The sequence below is a fragment of the Cynara cardunculus genome, assembly GCF_001531365.2.
Source record: "Cynara cardunculus var. scolymus isolate 2C chromosome LG 6, CcrdV1, whole genome shotgun sequence".
Lineage (NCBI taxonomy): Eukaryota > Viridiplantae > Streptophyta > Magnoliopsida > Asterales > Asteraceae > Cynara > Cynara cardunculus.
In genome coordinates, this window is record NC_037533.1 from 17,481,545 (window position 1) to 17,505,571 (window position 24,027).

Below are 24,027 nucleotides of genomic sequence, written 5' to 3' on the forward strand. Positions count from 1 at the left end.
TTTTTTTGAAGAATATATATCACATATAATATATTAATATTATATACACATAAACATACGTTTTTTACTATTATTCAATGAGTCAATAACAATAAATAATTAACCACAAGAGTGGTGTTTGATTGGTTTGAGTTTCTGCTCCAAAGGTCAAAAGTGTCTGGAGGTCCCTAGTTCAAATCCAATGAGGAATAAAAATCCCTTTTGTGGCCACAGAGGTTCAAATGCGATGACTTTGGGCTATCCGCAAAACAGGTGATCACCCTGTGATTAATTGGCTCGCATAGCGAGTTGGTTATCCAGTGAATAAAAAAAATAGATTATATATTAAAAATTAACAAATAAGACATCAAAAAGTTAAAGAAAAATCAAACAATACTGTATATTTAATTAAAATCATAGAAAGACGACGATCTTGAATGCTTATATATGATTTTACACTAAAATTACAAACACACATAAACCCCTCGTACTTCATAATACATGTGATTTTACACTAAAATCACGTGTAAATTCACATGTGAAGTTGCAGGCTAAGTCGTCTATTTCACCCTTGTGCTCCGAAATCGCAGCGATTTCAATGGATAATCACGTTTGATTTGATTGTTTTCGTATTTTTTTTTATTATTTTGATCATATTCTCGTTTAATCATATCTGTATACGATAACAATAACTGATATCAAATTTAAGAAAGAGACATGCATATGAAATGACGTACCAGTTATGATATATCAATTGTCTTCTTAGGAAAAATGATGGTGGTTTCAAGTCATAATCAACTCGGCTCTATCGTCGTCAAAAATAATTGTTATCGACGTAAATTGTCTATTTTTAATTAAATTTAAAAAAAACGGTATACCAGTTGTTTAATAATAAGATAAATGCATCTTTATATATTACTAAATGCATTTATATATGTTAATTTTCTTTTTATTTTTTAATTTTTAATGCATGATTTAAGCTGTTATGACATTAAAAGGGATGGTAATATATGTTGCTCAAATGTCATTATTATTTTTATAGTTTATTAAAAGAAATAATTATTTTAATTATTAATTTGTAGTCACGTTTTAATATATTAATAGACGGGTATTCGTGTAATGTAACGAGATGCATCTTGGTTTTAATATTTCATTTTATTTTTTATTTCAGTCGATGTTATAATATGGTCTTACGTGATTTTAAAAAAACGATGATGTTTTTATCTTGAATAAAATATAAATTTGAATATATTATAAAAATTTGACATAAATATATCGATATAATTTAATTTAGATTCAATAACGAAGTAATTTATATTTGATTTAATAATATAATAAAGATAATAATTACTTATTTTGGTAGAAAACTCAATAATTATCATAATTATATTTTAGATTTTTTAGATTTTAAAATGAGATGTTTATTCTCTATTTGATTATATTTATACGCAGTTAATTACACGAATTCAAACATATAGCTTTAATAAGTCGTACTTAATTTTAACATTCTATCTCTAAATTTAAAGAAATCTCTAAAAAGAGAGAAAATTTATTATTTTAATATTTTCTCATTGTATTAAAAATAAATAATATTTTATTAAATATATTAAATATCTTAATAATATATCTATTTTATAATTGTTAAAATTGAATAGTTGTTGAAATTGAATTTTTTTAAATTATAATATGTTGTTTTAAAAAAAATATAACATAGTTATTAAAGATGCTTTTAAATTTGATAAAAACTAACTGATAATTTAAAATATTTTTGTATTAATTTTTTTTTACATATCATAGTACACAACCACCGGACCAAACCCAATCTTCCTCTCTCTCTCCCCCACACAACACACAGTGCTCCGGACGACACCGTTCTCTGCCACACTCCTCCGTCTGTTGCTCTTCTTCCGACGTCTCTTCCACTGCATAGGGTTTCGTTTCCTTCATCGGATCTGAGTTTCCATAACCATAAACCTCATCTCTTTGTCTTGTTTCTTTCTCTCTCAGATCCACCTCTTTCTTCCTTTGGACTATACTTTTTGATCCGATTCCGGCCGGGCATTTTCATTATCAGATGGGAATGCCCGAACGATGAGCAAACCCGGCCACCAAGACGAAGAAGATAGCAACGACTGTTTCTACGAGTCTCTTGATCGATTACTTTCTTCAACTACTTGTTCTTCTTCTTCCTCAACATCCGACAATGAAGAGGAAGAAGATGATGATGATGCCATAATTCTAGGTGATCCGAATTGCAGCGATGTTCATGATTATGATGCTTTGGCACGGTCCATACCTATCCCTAAATTCCCATTGGGGATTGCTAACAATTACGAGGTTTGGATCTCACGACCGTCATCGGTTGACGAACGTCGTATGCGGTTGCTTCGACAGATGGGACTCAGCCGTGACTCATCTCTCTCCCGCCATAAACCTTCTCTCTCTTCCTCAGCCACCGCCGTTGTAAAGTTCGGTAAGTATGGGTGTGGTGGGGATCACTTAGGCCATCAGGCTGCTTCTTCTTCTTCAATTTCTTCTAACCTTGGCATTATTCGACCAAATTCTGCTGATCATGAACACCGTAATTCTAGTTCTAATTTGGATTCCTGTCGAGAAATTCTTTCTATTCATTCATTTTCCTCCCCTGTTGCTGATACCTTGCCGACGGCAGCTGTAAGTAACAACGTCGATAAACTTGTTGCAGTTGAATCTCGAAACCGCAGTGGGCCTGCTGTCAGTGCTAATGCTGCTTCGCCTAATAAACCTCCCACTGGGAAACTTATTAGGCGGGGTGAAGAGATTATCAAGTGTGATAATTCTACGCATTTGAACTTGGATGTTAGTAACAACGAGGGTGAAGTAGCAGAGACGGGTTTGGATTGTAATAAGGTTGGCGATGATGCAGTGTGCACGATTAAGAATCTTGATAATGGGAAGGAGTTTGTGGTCGATGAGGTGAGAGAGGATGGTATGTGGGGAAAGCTTAAGGAAGTTGGAACAGGGAGGCATTTAACTATGGAAGAATTCGAAATTTGCGTTGGGCATTCACCTATTGTTCAGGAGTTGATGAGAAGACAGAATGTGGAGGCTGGTAATAAGGATTCTCCTGACACGAACAGCGGTGTGAATGGATCTAAATTGAAACAGAAAGGGGGCTGGTTGAAGAGTATTAGGAATGTAGCCAGTTCGGTTACAGGCCATAAGGAGAGACGGAGCAGTGATGAGAGAGATACATCCTCAGAGAAGGGTGGAAGAAGGTCCAGTTCTGCCACCGATGATAGTCAGGATGTTTCGTTCCATGGTCCAGAGAGAGTACGTGTTCGACAGTATGGGAAATCTTGTAAAGATCTTACGGCTCTTTATAAAAGCCAGGAGATACAGGCTCACAATGGATCGATCTGGACCATTAAGTTCAGCTTGGATGGAAAGTATCTTGCAAGTGCTGGTGAGGACTGTCTCATTCATGTCTGGCAAGTTGTGTCCTCTGATAGAAAAGGTGATCTTTTATTTGATAAGCAGGAAGATGGCAATCTGAATGTCTTATTGTTGTCCAATGGGTCGCCAGAAGCAGCCTTGGCATCGCCAAATAGCCAACGTGAGAAAAAGAGAAGAGGAAGGTTATCCATAAGCCGAAAATCTACAAGCTTGGACCATATTGTCGTGCCAGAGACTATGTTTGCACTGTCAGAAAAACCAGTTTGTTCTTTCAAAGGACATCTGGATGATGTGCTTGACCTGTCCTGGTCCAAATCTCAGGTTAGCAAGCAGTGGTTGATCAAATTGCTTTCGTAATCTTCTTAGTTGCATTGATATCATCTTCGCTGTGGGTAAATAGCATGAATATGTTTTTTCTGGTGGAACAATAGGATGGATACGAACTTTTTACGCCTTCTCGTAATGCATCTTCATGATTATGTTCTTCTAGCACATATGGTGTCTGTTATCACTTTTTACATTTTTATTTTCTGTTACATAAGCTCTTTTGGTTTTTTCTTATATGTTTCAATTGCACCAATTGATTTGGTATCTTTAAGTTGCTGTCTCATGGTCAATGATTAGGCTAATATAATCTAATTTTCTTTACCAAGGCATGGGACTGTATCTTTTTACGGGGTAATTGAAGTCAATTATATTCATAGTAACACTAATCTAGATTGTTTGACTTTGACCAAATCACCACCAGGTAGTATATACATGAGCCTTCTCTATGCGAAAGTGCTGAAGAAAGGACACCATGTGTCCATACTATCAATTAATATTGGGAAACTAACAAGAATGTAGGGAAACCTTTCTTTGATTATTTCGTATCAAAACAAACATGTTTATTCTAGTCCATACGAGAAACATTTGTGGCAATGAGGGTTTCCATTTGGCTTTTGGAATGTACGAGACTTGTATGATGATCGGCTAATATCCATACACTCTGTGCAAAAATAAAAAGAAAAGAGATCCCACAACAGATGCTCTTTTTGGTACGTAACTCATACATGAATTTTTAAAATCTGTCTGAGAAATAAAGAGCGATGGATTTATGGAAGTTATGTAGATCTGGCTGTGGAAGGCGAGAGTGTAGTAGTTAATGATCTTATATAACATCATTTTCAACACTACTAAAATGCCTGACAAGTGGAAGCTTGGCACGGTGGTACTGCTCTATAAGTACAAACGTGACGCATAGAATTGTGACGACTATCGTGGCATAATACTTCTTAGCCACACAATGAAATTACGGGGAGAGTGATTGAGGTCAGGGTGCGTCGCAAAACGATGATGACTGAGAACCGGTTTGACATCATGCTAGGGAGGTTATGATGGAAGCGATCCACTTCCTCATGTACCTTATGGAAGAGTGTAGAGAGTATAAGAAGGATTTATACATGGTGTTCATAAACGTGGAGAACACATATGATAGTGTACCTAGCAATGTGATCCATAAGAGCTTGGACGTTAGAGGGGTACAATAGAGGTATGTCGGGGTGGTTCTGGATATGTACATGAATACAAGGAGCTGTATCAAGATACCGGTGGGAGAGACAAAAAGCTTCTAGGTGGGGATCCACTTTAAGCCTATTCCCATTGTTGTAATTTTGAATGAGATTTCCTTCACGATCCAAGAGAGTGTTCTCTGACGTGTTAATTTGTTGACGCCATTGAACTCATTGCCGAGACGAAGGAGGAGGTGAATTTTAGATTAGAGTAATGGAAGACCACACTGGAAGCTAAAAGTTTGTGCATTAGCTGATCAAAGATACACTTTTTGGCAGAGTGTAACATGGGTGACGTGAGCATTGGGGAGCAAAAGGTCCTCAAAAGGATGTTTCAAGTATTTGGGATTGATGATTCGGAAGAAGGGAGAGGCTAAGGACGTTGAACTCTGCATAAAGGCATACTAGGAAAAGTGGAGGATGGCCACAAGAGTGTTGTGTGGCAAGAAGGTCTTGTCAAGGCTCAAAGTGCAAATTCCACTGGGTGGCCATACTATGTTGTATGGGTATGAGTGGTGGGCGATAAAAAAAACCCATGAGAGGAAAATGGGAAGTTGTAGAAATGAGAATGCTCGGATGGACCCGTGATCGGACTATGTTTGATATGTTACTGAATGAGGTTTTGTGTGTAGAGCTAGGAGTTGTACCTATCTTGGATAAATTGAAAGAGCATAAACTGCCAACTGGGGTGGTTTGAGCACGTTTGCAAAAGACTACACATGACACCAATGAGGAGGGTGGAGAGGTCATTGTTGAGGGGGTGAGGAGGTAAGGCATGCCGAAGACGATGTGGGATGAGCTAAAAGGTTGGACATGGAGGAGTTAGTACTTTTCGAGGGCACAACCTCAGATAGGAGTGCCTTGCCTCCTCTCCCCCTCAATCATAGGGAGAATCAACAAATAGGTTTGTAATGCCGTAGGATGGATATATAGGGGAGAATTTTTGGATTGTTTTGTGTGCTTTTTATGTAGTTAGTGTTGGCTTAGCCGCATTTACTGTTCTTGTTCACCCTCTCATCATTTTCTCTTTCATTTTTATTTTCTCTTGCATTCAATTTTTTTAACGTTTGTTTCAGGTTCTTTGCAATCTTATCTAGATCTTTATTGATAATAATTTAGTAGTATTTTGTAAAAATGTGGCTTCTAGCTATCCTTTTCAAATCTTCTTCACAAATCGGTGGTCTTCTCAGAAACAACGTTCCCGTCTCTTGAAGCATAGGAAAGGTCTACATACATCTTACCCCCATATCCTACTTTTGGGTTGGGTATATTGGATCTGGTTTATATAGATCTGTTCTTTTTGTGTGGATAAAGCTATGTAGACATGCTTAATGAGGGGAAGATAACTGGCATACAAGTTTAAAGATAAGGAGCTACTACTTAGGTAGTGCGCTCTAGAGATTTTTCCGTTCTTTGTTAACACAAAACACTTGATTAGGTTATTGATATGTTGCATAGACAATGTATGCTCCTAGTCCAAGTTGAAAATTTTGATTTCCAATACGACACAATGGTATATTATAACGATGGATGCTTGGTTATAATATAGTTACCATTGCTTTTGATCTTCTTAAACCTGATGGTTAAATGGGAAATGCTTTAGGTCAATTTCTTGAGCTTGTTCTGTTTTTTCTCTTAGGTTTATTTTGTGCTCCTATCTCAGTGATGCAAGTTTTTGTGTCTGTAGGTCCCATATAATGGAGATGATAAATGAAATGAATGGGTCAAGCGAGTTGAATCTCACTATCAGACAATGTTACAGTATCTAAGAGTCTTAAATCCACTTTTTTCTTGGACATGCTAATCAAATTGTATTTCTCTCTAGCATGCTTGTGAGGATGTTTTTTGAGCATCTATTTAGGAGCAAAGCTTTTGGTTTCTTTTTTCATCACACCAGGCTGCAAATTTACGTAGGTTGTTTTTTTTGTGTTTATCCACATATCAACTAATATGTTTATTTATTCATTTTATAAGTGCCTTTTTCCTCTCGAGTTGCAAAAGACCTGGTTATAGGTGTAGATAATTGTTAGGAGGTCTTCGTTATTTCTTGGCTTCAAACTCCTGTTGTATCTAGGTGATTTGTTGAAGCTTAACATTCAAGTAGGATTTGTGTAATAGAAATTCATTTGGTTGGTTTGCTGAAGCTAAACTTAGAAGTAGGATTTGAATGAAATAAAATGCATTTGTTTGGTTTTTTATTGTCATCAAATTCTGATGTGTTTCAAGCTGGATGACAAGAGGAGGGCACTGGGGCATGGCTGATATTAGTCAATCATTAACTTGAAAGAATGTTTTCCCTTTGCACTTTGGAGAATTATCATGTAACCTCTCTGTCCCATTATGCGACAACTGGTATCAAACACAATAACGAAAGGTGATTGAGAATAGTTTAAGTTTCTAGAATCCCCTTTCTTTGAAAAGCTGAGAACTACTATTCTGCAATAAAGAAGATTTAGTTGGTATTCAACTTATTGTGTCTTCAATAATGTAATTTGATTCCATGTGTGTTCTCTGGAACTCAATGATAAGTGGCAGTTGACATTGAACTTCGGGGGTGCTTGGTTGGGGGTATTAGGGGGGTAATGAATGGGAATGAATAATGATGTTTGGTTAATATTGCAATAGGCTGATCACTTAAAAGTGGTTAATCATCCATACCCTAGTAAATGGAGGAATGGTTTTTCATTCCCTAACATCATCATTCCTTATTATATAACCATTCCCATTTTCATTCCCTTGAAAAGCCAAGCGCCCCCATCATTACTTAGGGGATGTTTGGTTGGTTTTCCATTAAGTCTTGTATGAATAAAGCTGGGATTGATGTGTCTGTATAGATTGGGAAGGTTTTTGTTTCGGAGGGTTTTTCGTAGAAGGAAGGCGAGTGTTTTTTAATCGGGAGGGACAGGTTCGGAAGAAATTTAGCTTTCTGCATAAAGCTCTCCCTGAGAAGCTTATTGAATAAGCCACTTCCAATATCATTAATTCACTACCAAACAGTTATGTATAGCTGATCGAATTAGTCCCATTAAGCTCATTAAGCTGCTAACAAACAGGCCACGTGCGAGATCTACATCAAGATGTAATCTTTTCTTAGTTTTTCATTTTTGGAGTTCCAATTTCAGCATAATGTTAGATGGTATCAACAAGTAGCCACTTACCGGAATCTGATGAAGAAGCTTAGCTTGTTTTCATAAACATGGGCCGATCTGTTTTATCTGTTGTGATTAACATCTATAAATATTTTTCCTTGTTAATTTATGAAGACAAAGTAAATAAAGTAGATACAAAAAGGTACTATGTAATGAGCCACCATCCTCACCTGGGTAAAATTCTTGGTCCTTGCCATGCTCACCAGGTAAGGTAAGTGACCCAGTTTGTGCTAACCTTAGCGTTTGGTAAAGGGCTCCTAAATGTTTGCATCCTATTTATGTAATATGCTATTTTAATATTACATACTTTTTGAAATACAACAAATCATATATGAAAACCTCTTATTGGCATAAAATTTCATTTTCAGGATTTGCTCTCATCTTCAATGGACAAAACTGTGCGGTTGTGGCAGTTGTCTAGCAAGTCATGTTTGAAGATATTTTCTCACAATGACTACGGTATGACTATTGGAAGGAAAAAGTCTATTTTTGTGTTGCATCTTGATGCTTTTAAGGGAAACTATCGGTTTGGAAAGTACTAAGTACTTGTTACACATAATTTTTTATGGCCAAGCAAATCGCTGTGTTCCCTTTAGTGGGAATATACGTATCTTTATGATTACTAAGTTTCTGTAATTGGACCTTTTTTAATACAGTAACTTGCATCCAGTTCAATCCTGTTGATGATAGATACTTCATCAGTGGATCTCTTGATGCTAAAGTTCGTATATGGAGCATTCCTGATCGGCAAGTGGTTGATTGGAATGATATGCATGAGATGGTCACTGCTGCTTGCTATACACCAGATGGTCAGGTTGAGCCATAAATATTTATCCAACTCCCATTTAAAATATACGTTGAGTGAAGTGGGAATTACTATTTTGTACTTCCTCCTTCCCGAAATAAGTACCCGCATTTCTATTTTAGAAATTAATGTCCACTTTCAAAAGTAAGTGTACTTTCCAATTCTACCCTTATGCTGTGTTCTCGAATTTGGGGAGAAAAGAAAATACATGAATGGAAAAGAAAGTAAAGGAAAATAATTTCTTTTATGTATGTTCTCGAATTTGGGGAGAAAAGAAAAGAAAATAAATGGATGGAAAAGAAAGGAAAGGAAAACAATTTCTTTTATGTGTGTTTTCGAAGGGAAGGAAAAGGAAAAAAAAAATTCACGTTCTTGAATAGGAGAGAAAGGAAAGGAAAGATGTCATTTTTACAAATATACCCTTTAAAACTATATCTTTTATGATGAAAGGTTGGGTGGTTTTGTAATTTCTATAATCTTGTTAGAGGGTTTTAATTTCTTTCCTTCCCTTTCCGTGCACATTTCGAAGGAAAGTCTTGGGAGGAAACTTATGATTTTTTTCCTTCCATGTTCCTTTCCTTTCTTTTCCTTCATAAAAAGGTTTCGAGAACAGAGTGTTAGTTATGAGATGGATAAAATCATCACTCCATCTATTATCGAGGGTAAAATTGTCATTTAATTAAAAATGTGGTGATTACACATTTCTAAAGTTGTGGACAATTTGTTTTGGAATTGAGGGAGTATATTCCTGGTTTCATTTGTGGCTGACAGAACTTTTCTTGTTGATTCTTGAAGGCTGCACTAGTTGGTTCATACAAGGGAAGCTGCTGTTTGTACAACACAACTGGTATGGCTGATATACCTATATACACACACACATATATATGTATATGTGTGTGTTCATGCACGTTTTCTGTTTGTTTGTCTATCTATGCTCAAATGTTGGTAAAACTTCTATATTTTGCAGAAAATAAATTGCAGCAGAAAAGCCAGATCAGCCTGCAGAACAAAAAGAAGTCTCGCCATAAAAAGATCACTGGTTTTCAGGTGAAAAATTCAGCTATTACATTTATTTTTCATTGATGGCAATATTTTTTTAAAGTATATAATATAATACGGCAAAACCCACGCACTTCTCACCTTTGATGAGACTTGAACCCTTGACCTTCAAGAAGGTTGGGTTACTACCACTGGGCAATGGCCTTTTGGTTCTTTATTTTTGTGTGTTTGCTGTGGCGATGTTTACTAATTTTATTGTTGGGATTTCCTTTTCATGATAATATGCATTGCTGATTAGTACCCTCTACAGTTTGCACCAGGTACCACATCAGAAGTGCTCATTACATCTGCAGATTCACGAATTCGTGTTGTTGATGGTGTTGATTTGGTTCACAAGTTCAAAGGTAACATTTATGAGATATTGAGCTTAGAGGGAGGTTAAGGGGAAAACCCCCCAAAAAATGAAAAACCAAGGAACACCCTAGTAATCATTCATCTGGATATGCACATGCGCATACAAGTAATTGAAGTTGTTTCTTAGTCTCTATGCACTTGTGCATGTTATGCACATGTGAATACTGGACAATTTACTTAGAAATTACTTGTATGCACATGTGCATACCATTTAGGTGAATGGTAAAGGTTACCTGGGGGTAACTTAGTTTTAATATTTTTTTTGCAGTTTTCCCCCGAACTTGACGCGTTAAGCTTTTATCACATGTTGATTTTTATTCTTCAATCTTTATTACTGCCTAGAAGTCTTAAGTTAGTGTCTTCATAAGTTTTAGAAATGTCCCTATATTAAAAATGGCATGCAGTTTTATAAATGTGTAATTATTACACTTTTTAATTAATTAAATGACAATATTACCCTTAATAATAGTGAGACCAATGAATTTCCTCATCTCATAATTAAGGGTAGAATTGAAAAGTAAGCACTTAGTTTTTGAAAGTGGAAACCTATTGTAGGACATCTCATCCTTAAGACTAGAGTTGTTCATGGCTAGAAAAGCGGGTTTGGACTATCATTCCTGAAGAAATGGGCGGACCCCGACTGACTTGTTAAAATGAATGGGAGGGCATGAGCGATGCAAATTTATTTTGGGTAGGCCTGGCCCCTTAAATATTTTTATAATAATTAACTTTTATACTTAAAATTTACAAATAAAATTGCAAATTGTTGATACTTATCAATTTACACTTAATTGCGACCCATAATAATAACACCCTTTGAAATTCTAAAAAGTAAAAAACATAATTACCTTCATTGATCAATTTTTTATTGTCTCATTTGGTCATTTTCTTTGTTGATATTCCATGTTTTGCGAAATTGTTATGTATTCACTCCTAATTTTAAGTTGAAAAAATTGTTATGTATTTTGAAGTATTTTACATAACTTGTGATTTTTACATAGCTTTTGTTTTATTAAAAATATGAAAAGATGTTTAGGCCCTTTAGCCCTTGGACAAGCTCGATCCGTTTATAGGGCTCTTAAGACATGCTTTGAAGCCCGTAAACAAGGGACTGAATTTGCTATATTAGGCCTGCTAGACAAGAAAAATAGGTTAGGCCCGGCCCAACCCACAAATGATCACCTCTACTTCAGACCTTTTAAGTGAGATATTCTGAGTTGGTTTGGTTTGGTCCGGTTAGAAGAGTAGGTGCTCTTCTTTCTGATGTTTATGCATCCATTTGGATCGTTACAGGATTTCGTAGCACAAACCGGCAAATCTCGGCCTCGGTCACAGCAAACGGGCGATACGTGGTTTGTGCTAGCGAGGATTCTCAAGTCTACGTCTGGAAACACGAAGGTGATTCCCGACCTAGCAGAAACAAAGGCGTCAAGGTTACTCAGTCTTACGAACACTTCCACTGTCAAGATGTATCCGTCGCCATCCCGTGGCCGGGTATGACCGAAGACCCGTTTCCCGAAGAACCCAATAGACATAGCGGGGACCACTTGGAGGTGTCGGCAGCAAACCATCCTCCAACACCAGAAGAAGAAACGAACGGCAGTAGCTTCCCACTAACAACTAGCAACAACAATCCGTTTCACGGAATCATTTCTAGTGCAAGTAACGGTTACTTCTTTGATCGATTTTCCGCTACGTGGCCAGAAGAAAAACTCATTCCACCCACCAAGAACCAGAGTCCACACACGAGTTCGGATTTCATGAATGGAGTGGGCCCGATTAAGTCAGCATGGGGTATGGTGATCGTAACGGCTGGGCTTCATGGGGAAATTAGAACATTTCAGAACTTCGGATTGCCGGTTCGAATATAGGAGGTAGGTTGGTTTGTTATTTGGGAAATTTGTACAGATGTTTTCCATGATTTGTAATATTTTAGCAGCATATATGGGTGTGGCTTTGCCTGTTCAAAAAGGCATTGCAGAAAAAGAAGTTAGACAAGGAAAAGAAGAACGGTTTTTTTTTTACTCTTTTGGTTTAGTAGTAGGGAAAAAGGGGTAGAGTTAGCAGGATGACAAGAAAGCAAGATTGGAATTTAAAGAGTTTATTTTTTTCGATTCAAATTATCGTTCGGTTTTACATAAAGTTAATTGCTTTCTCGTTTTTGGTTGATCGAGTCAAGCATTTGTTCGTTCGTTCGTTCGCTTGATTGATTCTTAATAATGAATAGGGGTGTAAATGATGCGAGACAACTCGAGATTGACTCGGTCATTGATTGATTCTTCATAATGAATATGGGTGTAAATCATACGAGCTACTTGAGATTGACTCGGTCAACACTCGACCCGAGTAGCTCGTGAGATACTCAATCTATAATTAGTTTTAATAAATACTCAAATTTTATTAAATAATTCGTAAAATATAATATAAAAATAAAAATGTCAGTATATTTTTAAATATTTGAACAAAATTGTGCAATTTTTTACTATGAAAATTGATCACTTATTATTTTTCTATTATTAAAATCATAATTAAAAAGAGAAAAAAGAAGCTACAAAAGTGTTGGTGAAGTTGTTCTATGTTGTAATAGAAATGGATAAAAAGAGTGAATAAGTGTTATAAAAAGAGAGGGAGCTGAATGAAATTTATAACTTTTTATTTAACTATGAAAATTTTCCATTGAACTCTTGAATTTTATAAAGTTCAAAGAAACATCTTTAAGTTTTATAATTTATAAGAGAAATCCTAAAATTTCAACGGATTAGTTCTATTTTGACCATGTCCTAATGGATTCCGACAACAATAGAAATTATAGTGAGAATAGTACTAATAGTTTTCCACCCTTAGATCAACCCTAATTAAAGATCAACGGTAATGAGATACATCAAGATATACCAGATCAATTCTCATATCAGACACAATTATAAAATAAGGTAAGATTCAAAATGATCAAAAATTCAAATCTTTTCTTACGCTTCTTCCATGTATCTGTACTTTATACATCCATAACTTCCTTTTCAACAACCATTATTCGAAGCCCATAACTCTTTGTTTGATGCTTTGGGCAGAGCACCTTTCTCTGTAGCTTCAGGCCCACTTCACTTATCTCAGCTAGAAAATCTAGAATCCGATTTCTGATTGGTTATCTGAAAATCTAGTGCGACCCACCACTTTTAATGATCAACTATCTTATCCAACCAACCCACCCACCCACTAATAAAGAATCATCATAAACATAAACCAAATTTTGAATCAAAAGTGTAATATAAATATCCCCACATCACATCAACATTCATCATCTTCAACAATCTTGCTTACATATTTACAGGAACCCACTTCATATTTACACCTCCAATGGCTCTCCAAGCTACTTCACCTTCTTTCTCCATTCACAAAGAGGTTTTTCCTTCAACTCTCTTAATATCGGGGTCAGGTTTAGGGGAAAACCACAAATATATGAAAAACTGAGGACCATTCTAACTGTAACTGTTCATGTATGCACATATGCATCCTAGTAATTTGTAAGTTCTTTGACCGGTATGCATTACATGAATGCATGCACAAAAACCAAGAAACAACTTCAATTACTTGTATTCATCTTTTTGGGTTTTCCCCCTAACCTTCCTCTCTGTCTCTGTGTGTATATATATATATATATATATATATATATATATATATGTATATGAATGTGTAGTAACAATGTGGTACATTTTGCAGGGGAAGACCAGTGCATCTTTGAAGGATTCCAGCTTATTTGGAGCATCACTATCATCTCATCTTAAATTTGACCTCAAATCATCAGCAGCATCAAGAAACAGGGTGGGTACTACAAGAAACCTGCTTTCATTTCTTTTCCATCCTTCAAATTCTATGGTTACCGTTTTCTTGATGTCGTTACAACAAAAACGGGTTTATAAGATGCCAAAAATGTGTTAAAGTCCTGTATAAGTAAGGCTACCTGTGTGGATCAGTCAGTCTGTATAAGGTGTGAATGTTTTTGTTTGGGAGGGTTTTTTTATACATGGAAGGAGCGTGCTTTTAAATGGGATGGACAGTTTCGGAAAAAACTTGGTTTTCTGCATAACGTTTCTCCCTAAAATCTTACTGAATAAGCCACTCTCTATATCATTAAGCCCACTACCAAACAATCATGTATAGTTGACCAAATACTCTACGACCTCATTAAGCTGCTAACAAGCAGCTCCTATGTAAAATGTTACAATAGGTTTATAGGACACTATTTGGCGTGTTAACAAGTTTTTTAGAACAATTTTAATTTTTTTTTAATAAAACCGCTATATTTCAAAATTGTTACAAAAAACTTGTTGGTACACCGAAAGGCATACAATAAGCTTATTGTAATGTTTTTACATAGGACGCACAAGTGTTTCGTCTTGTAAAAAAGTCTATTAAGACATATAGACATTTTTGGGGAAATTGACTGAAATAACAAATCCCATGAACCAAATTCACTTTTTAGCCACTTTTCATAGCCTCTTCCCAAAATAACCAGTCTTTACGCAATGCTTTATGCATTTGCGTAAACTCCGATTAAAATGGGAGTTCAATTAAAAAATATGGCTGAAAAGTGAAGTTGGTTGGGGAAGTCGACTATTTTGGTCAATTTCCCACGTTTTTGGCACCCTATAAATCCGATTTTGTTTTAGCAAGTATAATTTTCTGCTTAACAAGATTTGGGCTTCTTGGAAAAGGAATTTAGCCAAAGGGGTGCACTCAAAACCCAAGCCCTGGTTGCTACAACACCGTCGGTGAACCAGGCGTCAACCGATGGGAAGAAAACCTTAAGAAAGGGTACGGTGGTTGTCACCGGGGCTTCCTCTGGTTTGGGTCTAGCCACAGCAAAAGCTCTAGCCGAAACAGGGAAATGGCATGTGATTATGGCTTGTCGAGACTTTCTAAAAGCAGAAAGAGCAGCCAAATCGAATGGAATGTTAAAAGAGAATTATACCGTTATGCATTTGGACCTTGCGTCGTTTGACAGTGTCAGACAGTTTGTCGCCAACTTCAAGCAATCGGATCAACCGCTTGATGTGTTGGTTTGCAACGCAGCCGTTTATCTTCCGACCGCTAAGGAGCCCACATTTACGGCTGATGGGTTCGAGCTCAGCGTTGGGACTAACCATCTTGGTCACTTCTTGCTTGCAAGATTGTTGCTTGATGACTTGAAGCATTCTGATTACCCATCAAAAAGACTCATCATTGTTGGCTCCATTACAGGTATTATACAATTTTAATCACAATACTATAACAAAATCGGCTTTATAAGACCCCTATGAGCTTATTCGGTCAGTTATACATGATTATGCGTCCTATGGAAAATCAACCAAACAGCCCTAAATGTCGACTTAGGTTTATAAGACCACACAATTATGCGTCCTATGAAAAGGTGTTACAGTAAGTGGATAAAGAAACAATATTAGTCTTTTTATGACATAAAAAAATGTCTTATAAAAACAAATGTCCTATAAAAAGACGTGTTCATAGAGAGTGACATTTGTTTCAAAGTGTCATGAAAAACTCGTTAAGATGCCAAATATGTCCTATCAACTTAATGTGATGCCTTCATATAGGAAGCACAATTGGTTGCTACTATAAACTTAAAGCAGTCTATTATGACATTTCTGTTTGTTAGCAGCTTAATGGGACTCGTAGCTTATTTGGTCAGTTATACATGACTGTTCGGTAGTGAATTAATAATAGAGAAAGTGGCTTATTTATTAAGCTTCTAGGGGGAGCTTTATGCAGAAAGCTAAAAAATTCAAACTAGTCCCTCCCAATTAAAAAAACACGTTTTTTCCATCTATGAGAAATTCTCCCAAACAAAAAATTCCTAATCTATACAGACAGAATAATCCATACAGACAGCTTTATCCATTCAGGAGTTGATGGAAAACCAACCAAACAAGACATCTTTGACCTCCTATAAAGTCGATTTTTTGTAATAAGAGTAAGAAATCCGTGAGAGAGAGAGTGTGTGTGTGTGTGTGTTTACTCCTAAAATGAAATGTGATCACATTACAGGAAACACAAACACATTGGCTGGAAACGTACCTCCAAAAGCTAACTTGGGAGACATGAGAGGTCTAGCCGGTGGATTGAACGGACTCAACAGCTCTGCCATGATTGATGGAGGAGATTTTGATGGTGCAAAGGCGTACAAAGACAGCAAGGTCTGCAACATGCTCATGATGCAAGAATTCCACCGCCGTTTCCACGAAGAAACCGGCATCACGTTCGCTTCCCTGTACCCCGGTTGTATCGCAACAACAGGCTTGTTTAGGGAGCATATTCCGGCTTTCAGACTCCTCTTTCCTCCGTTCCAGAGGTACATCACCAAGGGATTTGTCTCCGAGGAGGAATCCGGCAAAAGACTTGCTCAGGTAAACACTCGAACCATATATGTGTATTCCAAGTGTGCCCTGCAAGAAAATCGGCTTTATAGGACGCCAAATATGTATAAATGTCCTGATAGACTACTTTATAGGACTTAAGTACATAAGACCAAACAACTAAGCTTCCTATATAGAAGTTTTTTAGGATACTTTTCAAGTGTCCTATTAACTTTTTTTTTGAAGGGTGTCCAAGGTTATGCCCAGACTAATCCGACAGATTCTGACTATAAGAGATCAGCCTTGATAAACTCAGTGGCCATGATTGTTGTGGACGTCTAGAATTGAACTCACGCAGATGGATCATAGGATACTTTAGAGAGTTGTCCTATGAACACGTCTTTTTATAAAAAATAGTAGGATGACTTATTTCAAACTTGTCCTTAAAAACTTTTTAAGCTCCTCAAAAGCGTCCTACCAAGTTATTGTAAAATCTTTAAATAGGGAGTACAATTGTTTGGTCCTATAAGCTTAAGTCCTATAAACGAGGTTAGGACATGTAAGTAGTGTCCTATGAAGCCGATTTTATTGTAGTGTTGTTTTTCTTTTTCAGTTTTGCAAATAAGGGCTTGTTTGTTAGCAGCTTAATGAGCTTAATGGAACTCACAACTTATACATGACTGTATAGTAGTGACTGAATGATATAAAAAGTGGCTTATTCAGTAAGCTTCTAAGGGGGAGCTTTATGCATAAAACCAAGTTTTTTTTTGCAAACCTACTCCTAACTAAAAAATAGCTCCTTCCACTTGTGAAACAACCATCCCAATCTATATAGACAAATTAATATATACAGAAAGATTAATCCATACAGATAATTATATTCATGCAGGACTTAACGAAAAACCAACCAAACAGCCCCTAAATATGTTATGGTTTGTGATACAGGTTGTGAGTGATCCAAGCTTGACGAAATCTGGAGTTTACTGGAGCTGGAACAATAACTCGGCTTCGTTTGAGAACCAGTTGTCAGAAGAAGCTAGTGATGTCGCCAAGGCTCGTAAAGTATGGGAGATAAGTGAGAAACTCGTCGGGTTAGCTTAAACAAGATAAATCTCTCTTCGGTTTGATCCATTTGGGGTGAGGATGTGAGCATAAGAAATGGACGCAGGCAGTTTTCTATTGTAAATTTTGGTCGGTTCAACCAGATTCGACAATAAAATCACTCGGCATTTACTTGCAGGTTCTGTGTTTCTTTCTGAATAGGCAGCAACTAAAACATCAAGAAATACTAAAAACGAATTATCTATTTTCATCTTTTAACAAAATAGTATATCTCAAACTGAAATACTATGTCCGTTTACCAATACAAATTGGGTAAGCGCTAACCAAGTAATGGTTTGTTTGTTAGTAGCTTAATGAGCTTAATGGGACTCGCAGCTTCTTCGGTCAGCTGTACATGATTGTTTAATAGTAGCTTAATGATATAGAAAGTGGCTTATTCAATAAGCTTCTAGGGGGCTTTATGCAGAAAGCCAAGTTTTTTTTCCAAACCTGTCCTTCCTAATTAAAATGCATGCTCATTCCATCTATGAGAAAAACCCTTTCAAATAAAAACCTTCCCAATCTATACAGACAGATTAATCAACACAGACAGCTTTATCCATACCAGACTTGTTGAAAACCAACCAAACAGCCACAGTGTGTTGGTAAACAACATCCCTTCTTACCAAGTGAGCACCTCTTACCCAGTAAGAGGCAGTCAGCACTCCGCAGGTAGCAAAAAGCCACCAAGACTCCGCCACCACTCCCTACAATGAATAATAGACTCTGCCCCCACTCCCTACAAAGACCAGCCAGTTTTTCACTAATATGCATGATAGTATTGAACTACAGAAAAGTAGTGCGGTGAAAACTAGTCATGAAGTTTAGATACATAGAAAGCAATCAAGAAACGATAATAATAACCGTTATTTAAAGCTCATAAGCAGGGAACCTAGCCTCGGATGGATCAACCATGTCTAGAAAAAGATAAGCCATTCCTCCAATGCCTTCAAATAGGGAAAAATGGTGGTCACCTCCATGGATTGCTCCTTCTGATATAAGCGTCTGACCTTTATCATGGAGGAAGCCCGCAAAAGCTTTGGCTCTATACAAAAATTTCACGTCACCTGTTAAGCGATAGAGCGAAAGAAAAACGTATGTGTTCCCACTGATTCCATGACAGATTCCAACTCGTTTAAGTAACCCTCGTTCCCATACCACCTCCCCTGCATCCAGAGCTGCCTTGTGAAATTCCTCACCTCCGAAAACCTGATATTATACGAGCCATTAACAAGAATGGAAAATCTGTTTGGTTTCGAATGAGAGCTTATTTAAGCAATGTAAACAAGCATTTAGAAGATTAATCTTAGCTTCATTTCATGCAAGTTTGCAGGATAGTCCAATCAAAATGCATGTTGGAGTCCCACATCTACAAGACTTGGACCATTTCTTCTCATATATGTTGGAACCTCCCTTCTGTCCTTGAGGGTTATTTTGGAGAGTACTATAATGAGATTCCATGTATTCTCACATGGTATCAAAGCCAAGGTCTACCACTCTAGTCTCTAGATATGGTATTTGACAGTTTGTGACAAATTGTGCCCTATCTATCCCCCTCTCGACACTTCGGGACAAATTGAGCCCGTTTAGCCTATGTTGGAGGGGGCATGTTGGAGTCTCACATCCGCAGACTTGGACCATTTCTTTTCAATATGTGTTGGAATCTCCCTTCTCAAGGCTCTTTCGGAAAGTAATCTAGTGGGGATCCATATATCAGAGTCAAGGTCTACAACTCTAGGTATTCAATGTTCTGAGACATTTTGTGCCTATCTAGCCGTTGTTGGAGGCGGCATGTTGGAGTCCCACATAGGCTAGACTTAGGGCTTGTTCGTTAGTAGGTTAATGAGCTTAATGTGACTAGTAGATTATCCGATCAACTATACATGAATGTTTGGTAGTGGCTTAATGATATAGAAAGTGGCTTATTCAGAAATTTTCTAGGGGAAGCTTTGTGTAGAAAGCCAAGTTTTTCCAAGCCCGCCCTTCCCAATTAAAAAACATGCTCATTCTATCTATGAAAAAACTCTCCCAAACAAAAACCTTCCAATCTAAACAGACAGATTAATCCACACAGACAGTTTTATCCAAACTGGACTTAATAAAAAACCAACCAAACATTCTTCTCAATATATGTTGGAAAAACTCTTTTGGAGAGTAAATATAATGAAATTCCACATATTTTCACATGTACCTTGGCTGCTTTTGCAAGGGTAAGAGCGACACCAGGAGCACCATGGCACCAATGCACTAGACAGTCCGATTGGCTTCCTTCACTTGACGGATAATTTCCACTCGAATATCGATTCTTGATCATGTATAAAAGTGTACCCTTCACATCCTCCAACTCATCTTCGGTAAGTATCATATCCATCAATACATTCATTATCCCAGCAAGTCCATGGGCAGCCCCCCAATACCTTTTCCCATGCCACTCATACATCAATGGGGATTCCCCTGTGCATAAATTTCTACCATTCTTTATAATTTCATCTACAACAGTTCTCTGCAGATAAAAAGAATCAAATATATGACCATCGTTATAAGATCTAAGAACAACAAACATATAACCTCCAAACATTACCATTTGGGTAGAAGAAATTGTGTTTTCACCAAGATTCTTGTTTAAGAACAGACATGCCCATAAGTAACCTGCTCTACCGTACAATAGTTCATCAGGAAGATCAACAGGAAGTTTAATCTGCACAGAAAAATATAATCCAATTGACCCACGAAACAGCGCCAATAAGAGCATATATGTCAATATTCACATGAATAATACCTCTCTAAATCTGGTCAAATAGTGATCACACAAATAATCATCGTTCGCTTGTTTAGCCACAACAGCCCCAAGAGCGTATACACCAGCCTGCCCACACATGAAGGTCATGCAACTGCAATCCCATTTGCGATCATTAGATATGTAGTTGGCTTACACAAGCATTCCTCTTCTAAAATCTATAGAAACAAGAACCAGAGCACCAAGATCATTACTAGGGAAGTGATTAGAGTGGCAGATTAGAAGTGGGACCTGTAGTTAGGACCTATCTGTTAGCAGCTTAATGAACTTATCAGGATTTGTAGCTTATTCGGTCAGCTATAGATGATTGTTTGGTAGTAGCTTAATGATATAGAAAGTGGCTTATTCAATAAGCTTCTAGGGGAGAGCTTTATGCAGAAAGCCAAGTTTTTTCCAAACCTGTCTCTCCCAATAAAAAAACAAACTCCTTCCATCTATGTCCCTCCCAATAAAAAAAACACACTCCTTCCATCTATGAAAAGACAGACTAATCCACACAGACATCTTTATCCATACAGGATTTGATGGAAAACCAGTCAAAACCTTGAGCAGATGGGAGTTGGCATTTTAGGCTAACGGATATGTTTTGTCTTGCTTGTTATGTGTGCATTTAGCCATATTGGCTCGATGTTTGTTTTACTTCTTTGTATGTTTTCTATGTCCCAAGTCGTTACTTTTTCTTTCTTAATGTTCTCGTTCTATGTTCACCATGTGCTAGTTCTTGTTCCTTCTACATGTTTGCTCACACTCTTTAACAAGTCGGGGATCTTGATGGAAACAGTCGCTCTACTTTTTGAAGTAGATGTCAGGTCTTCATACATCTCAACCCTGACCCTACTTTCTAGTGGGATTTATCGGGTCCGTTTGGGTTGGTAATGGGAAGCGCATACGTAGGGCGGATGTAGTACTATAAGGTGGGGGATGGGTACCCACTAAATATATATTTTCCTCTTTTAACTTTATACCATAGTTCCTCCCAGTGATTTCTCACCTGTGTCCCCACCAATAAAAAGAAGTACCTTGAAATCAATCAAAAAATCGAAAATAATCTCTTGAAACCAACCAAAACACCAAAAAAGTCCCTTAAAATCGACAAAAAAAAAACTAAAAAATCCCTCGAAATCAACCAAAAAAACTTTTAAAAATCCCTCGAAACGATGGAATTATGCTAAAAACAACTTTGTAGCCCTTTGATCGACCTTAAAGGTGCCCCCACTAGGGAAAAATCTTGGATCCGCCATTGCCCATACGTGAAACCAGTCTCAAGAAGCCTCCTAAAGCAACTGATCCAGTGTGGCTTTGAAAGCTTGTGTAACAAATGGAACTACTCGACATGGCTCTAACTTCTTTTTTCCATGGTCTTCTACCCTTTTGGCCAAACTAGTCAACGAGCTCCATTTAAAAATGTTTCATTTACATGATTGGGGCAAACTTTATGCCTTCCATATGGCAAGCATGGCCCCTAAGGAGTTGCTAGCACTTATGGTATCCGAACCTCAAATCAATGACACCCACATTTCAAACCTTACCCACGAGACAAATCCGTTTCCATTCTACATGGTCTTGAGGTCATATAATCTCAATGATGTATGCAATTGTCAAGACTGTTTAGAAGAAGCATGCAGAGTCGCTTATGATGAAGATGTTCCAGGAAAGGAAAAAGGGTCACAAAAAAGGTTGAAAGAATCATATGAAGCATATATCCTCCATTTGGTGTTTATTCCCTCGTATCAAAGACAAATGAAAGTATCAGTTCCATTTTCATTTGTTAGTCCCACGTCAGCTAGACTTGGACCATTTCTCCTCGATATATGTTGGAACTTCCCTTCTCTCGAATGCTCTTTTGCAGAGTAATCCAAATGGGTTCCACGTATTCTCAAATGATATCAGTATCAAAGTCAAAGTATACCACTCTATGGACTCGACACTCTCGAGGAATATGTGCCAGTCTGGCCTAAATTAGAGCAGGCATATTAGAGTCCCACATCAGCTAGACTTCGACCATTTCTCCTTGATATATGTCGGAACCTCCTTTCTCTCCTTACAGGCTCTTTTGTACAGTAATCCAAAAGGGTTCCACATGTTCTCACATGGTATCAGTGTCAAGGTCTACCCCTCTAGGGACTCGTCACTCTGTATGTCGTGTCTAACCTCCGTTTAGACGGTTAAAGGGGGCATGTTAGAGTCTCATATCGGCTAGACTTGGACCAATTATCTTCAATATACGTTGAAACCTCCTTTCTCTCATGGCTTTTTTTCCTTTTCGGGTGAAAGAAAACCGATCACATACTCATAACAAGCTTAACCATCGATTACTTCCAGAAACTCCTACAATTCTCATTCCTCGACACAATCGAAAAACTAAAGCTTCTTAAAATCAAAAGCCAAAACACACCTCTACTCAATCAAAACAAAAGAAATCAATAGCTTTCCCTCACCAGAAACTATCAAGATTTAAATCACACATTATTCAATGATGCATAAGAAAAACTTCCAAAAAGCCGAAACCCACGTATAAAAATCAAAGAAAATAGCAACCTGGAGCCATGCGAAGCAGAATCACAAGCTTTAAGAATATCTTTACACAATTTAAGATCTTTCTTATTATGGCTAACTTGATAAGCTTTGAAAACCAAGAAAGCCGTCCCTAAGGCGCCTGTATACAGTGTATAATCCTTCAGACGTTTCCCGATGTTTCCCCATGTCTCTGTTACAATCTATAAGAAGAAATTCATATGTGAATAGAAGATAGGGATTCATATGCGAATAGAAATACTCGCAGAGAATACATAAAATTAAGCAAATGAATAGTTAGAGAATACAGTTTCTTTGAGGACGAAAGCTGTTCGTTTGAGTTTGTCGGAGAATGTGTTGTGTGGAAGAGAAAGGGTCTTTAAAAGGGTGTTTGTGGTGGTTTCAGGTGGCGGTGGGTCATCTTCTTTGATGAATTCCGGCAATTCATTTGGGAAGAAACGATCTGCCATTTGTGGGTTGTGATGGATTTGGAAAATGGAAAGCTTTTTGGAAGTAGAAATTACGATCTTAGAAAGGATGAGACGATGAGAGCATAACACGCCATTTTTCTCTTTTTGTTGTTCAACAAAATCAAGACCCATGAACCGCCATAGCCTCGAACTTGGGGATCCTTACCAAAATAACCATCCAAAAATTAATAAATTACACTTTTAATTCTATTAGCATCGTTATAAGAACCATTTTGTAATTTATGAAAGGTACGATCTTTTTTGATTTTTTATTTCCTAGGATGGGTCCCATCCTTAAGCATTGCAACTTTTGGTGCGAAAGGACCCCACAAAAGTTTTTTATTTTTTATTTAATGTTTTTTATTTTTTTTTAAATTTTATTTTCTTAATTTAATCTTTTTTATTTTTTTTAACTTTATTTTTTTAAAATTATAATTTTTTCTTAGAAATATTTTTTTTTTACAAAT

At 37.0% G+C, this 24,027-nt stretch overlaps 3 protein-coding genes across 8 annotated transcripts; 2 read left to right on the forward strand and 1 right to left on the reverse strand.

The window, feature by feature from the left end:
* The first annotated feature begins 1,815 nt into the window (after positions 1–1,815).
* Positions 1,816–12,465, forward strand: LOC112514509 (WD repeat-containing protein 44-like). Of its 2 annotated transcripts, none has more exons than XM_025121017.1 (7): positions 1,816–3,735; positions 8,482–8,572; positions 8,770–8,927; positions 9,714–9,765; positions 9,886–9,965; positions 10,228–10,321; positions 11,625–12,465. In XM_025121017.1, the coding sequence occupies exons 1-7, from the start codon at positions 2,071–2,073 to the stop codon at positions 12,200–12,202; spliced, it is 2,718 nt and encodes a 905-aa protein (XP_024976785.1). In that variant the 5' UTR covers positions 1,816–2,070; the 3' UTR covers positions 12,203–12,465. The 2 variants fall into 2 exon arrangements, with proteins under 2 accessions (XP_024976785.1, XP_024976786.1); XM_025121018.1 differs by lacking the exon at positions 11,625–12,465 and adding an exon at positions 10,600–10,689.
* Positions 12,466–13,496: 1,031 nt separating this feature from the next.
* On the forward strand, positions 13,497–17,917 carry LOC112514587 (protochlorophyllide reductase, chloroplastic-like). Its single transcript, XM_025121150.1, has 5 exons — positions 13,497–13,727; positions 14,046–14,147; positions 15,041–15,566; positions 16,371–16,729; positions 17,624–17,917. Exons 1-5 carry the CDS (start codon positions 13,683–13,685, stop codon positions 17,777–17,779), a joined length of 1,188 nt encoding a protein of 395 aa, XP_024976918.1. The 5' UTR covers positions 13,497–13,682; the 3' UTR covers positions 17,780–17,917.
* LOC112514586 (lanC-like protein GCR2) lies at positions 15,430–23,716 on the reverse strand. Of its 5 annotated transcripts, XR_003069420.1 has the most exons (9): positions 23,399–23,716; positions 23,115–23,293; positions 20,559–20,670; positions 20,361–20,477; positions 19,971–20,282; positions 18,672–18,988; positions 18,406–18,518; positions 16,401–16,768; positions 15,430–15,521 (listed from the first exon to the last, which is right to left on the reverse strand). XR_003069420.1 is itself a non-coding variant. In XM_025121145.1 (8 exons), exons 1-8 carry the CDS (start codon positions 23,690–23,692, stop codon positions 16,680–16,682), a joined length of 1,533 nt encoding a protein of 510 aa, XP_024976913.1. In that variant the 5' UTR covers positions 23,693–23,716; the 3' UTR covers positions 16,232–16,679. The 5 variants fall into 5 exon arrangements, 4 of the variants coding, with proteins under 4 accessions (XP_024976913.1, XP_024976917.1, XP_024976915.1 ...); XM_025121145.1 differs by lacking the exon at positions 15,430–15,521 and having other exon boundaries at positions 16,232–16,768; XM_025121149.1 differs by lacking the exons at positions 15,430–15,521; positions 16,401–16,768 and having other exon boundaries at positions 18,402–18,518; positions 18,754–18,988.
* Between the last annotated feature and the right edge of the window lie 311 nt (positions 23,717–24,027).

What these genes read in the sequence shown, in the direction of transcription:
- LOC112514509 (XM_025121017.1), top strand. Translation starts at nt 2,071, where the DNA reads ATGAGCAAACCCGGCCACCAAGACGAAGAAGATAGCAACGACTGTTTC. An exon ending in GCTATACACCAGATGGTCAG is followed by an intron (nt 8,928 to 9,713) that starts GTTGAGCCATAA and finishes TGATTCTTGAAG; the next exon opens with GCTGCACTAGTTGGTTCATA. An exon ending in TTTGGTTCACAAGTTCAAAG is followed by an intron (nt 10,322 to 11,624) that starts GTAACATTTATG and finishes GGATCGTTACAG; the next exon opens with GATTTCGTAGCACAAACCGG.
- LOC112514586 (XM_025121145.1), bottom strand. Translation starts at nt 23,692, where the DNA reads ATGGGTCTTGATTTTGTTGAACAACAAAAAGAGAAAAATGGCGTGTTA. An exon ending in CTTTCGTCCTCAAAGAAACT is followed by an intron (nt 23,294 to 23,398) that starts GTATTCTCTAAC and finishes TTCTTCTTATAG; the next exon opens with ATTGTAACAGAGACATGGGG. An exon ending in CAATTTCTTCTACCCAAATG is followed by an intron (nt 20,283 to 20,360) that starts GTAATGTTTGGA and finishes TTTTATCTGCAG; the next exon opens with AGAACTGTTGTAGATGAAAT.
- LOC112514587 (XM_025121150.1), top strand. Translation starts at nt 13,683, where the DNA reads ATGGCTCTCCAAGCTACTTCACCTTCTTTCTCCATTCACAAAGAG. An exon ending in CATTGTTGGCTCCATTACAG is followed by an intron (nt 15,567 to 16,370) that starts GTATTATACAAT and finishes ATCACATTACAG; the next exon opens with GAAACACAAACACATTGGCT. An exon ending in CCGGCAAAAGACTTGCTCAG is followed by an intron (nt 16,730 to 17,623) that starts GTAAACACTCGA and finishes TTTGTGATACAG; the next exon opens with GTTGTGAGTGATCCAAGCTT.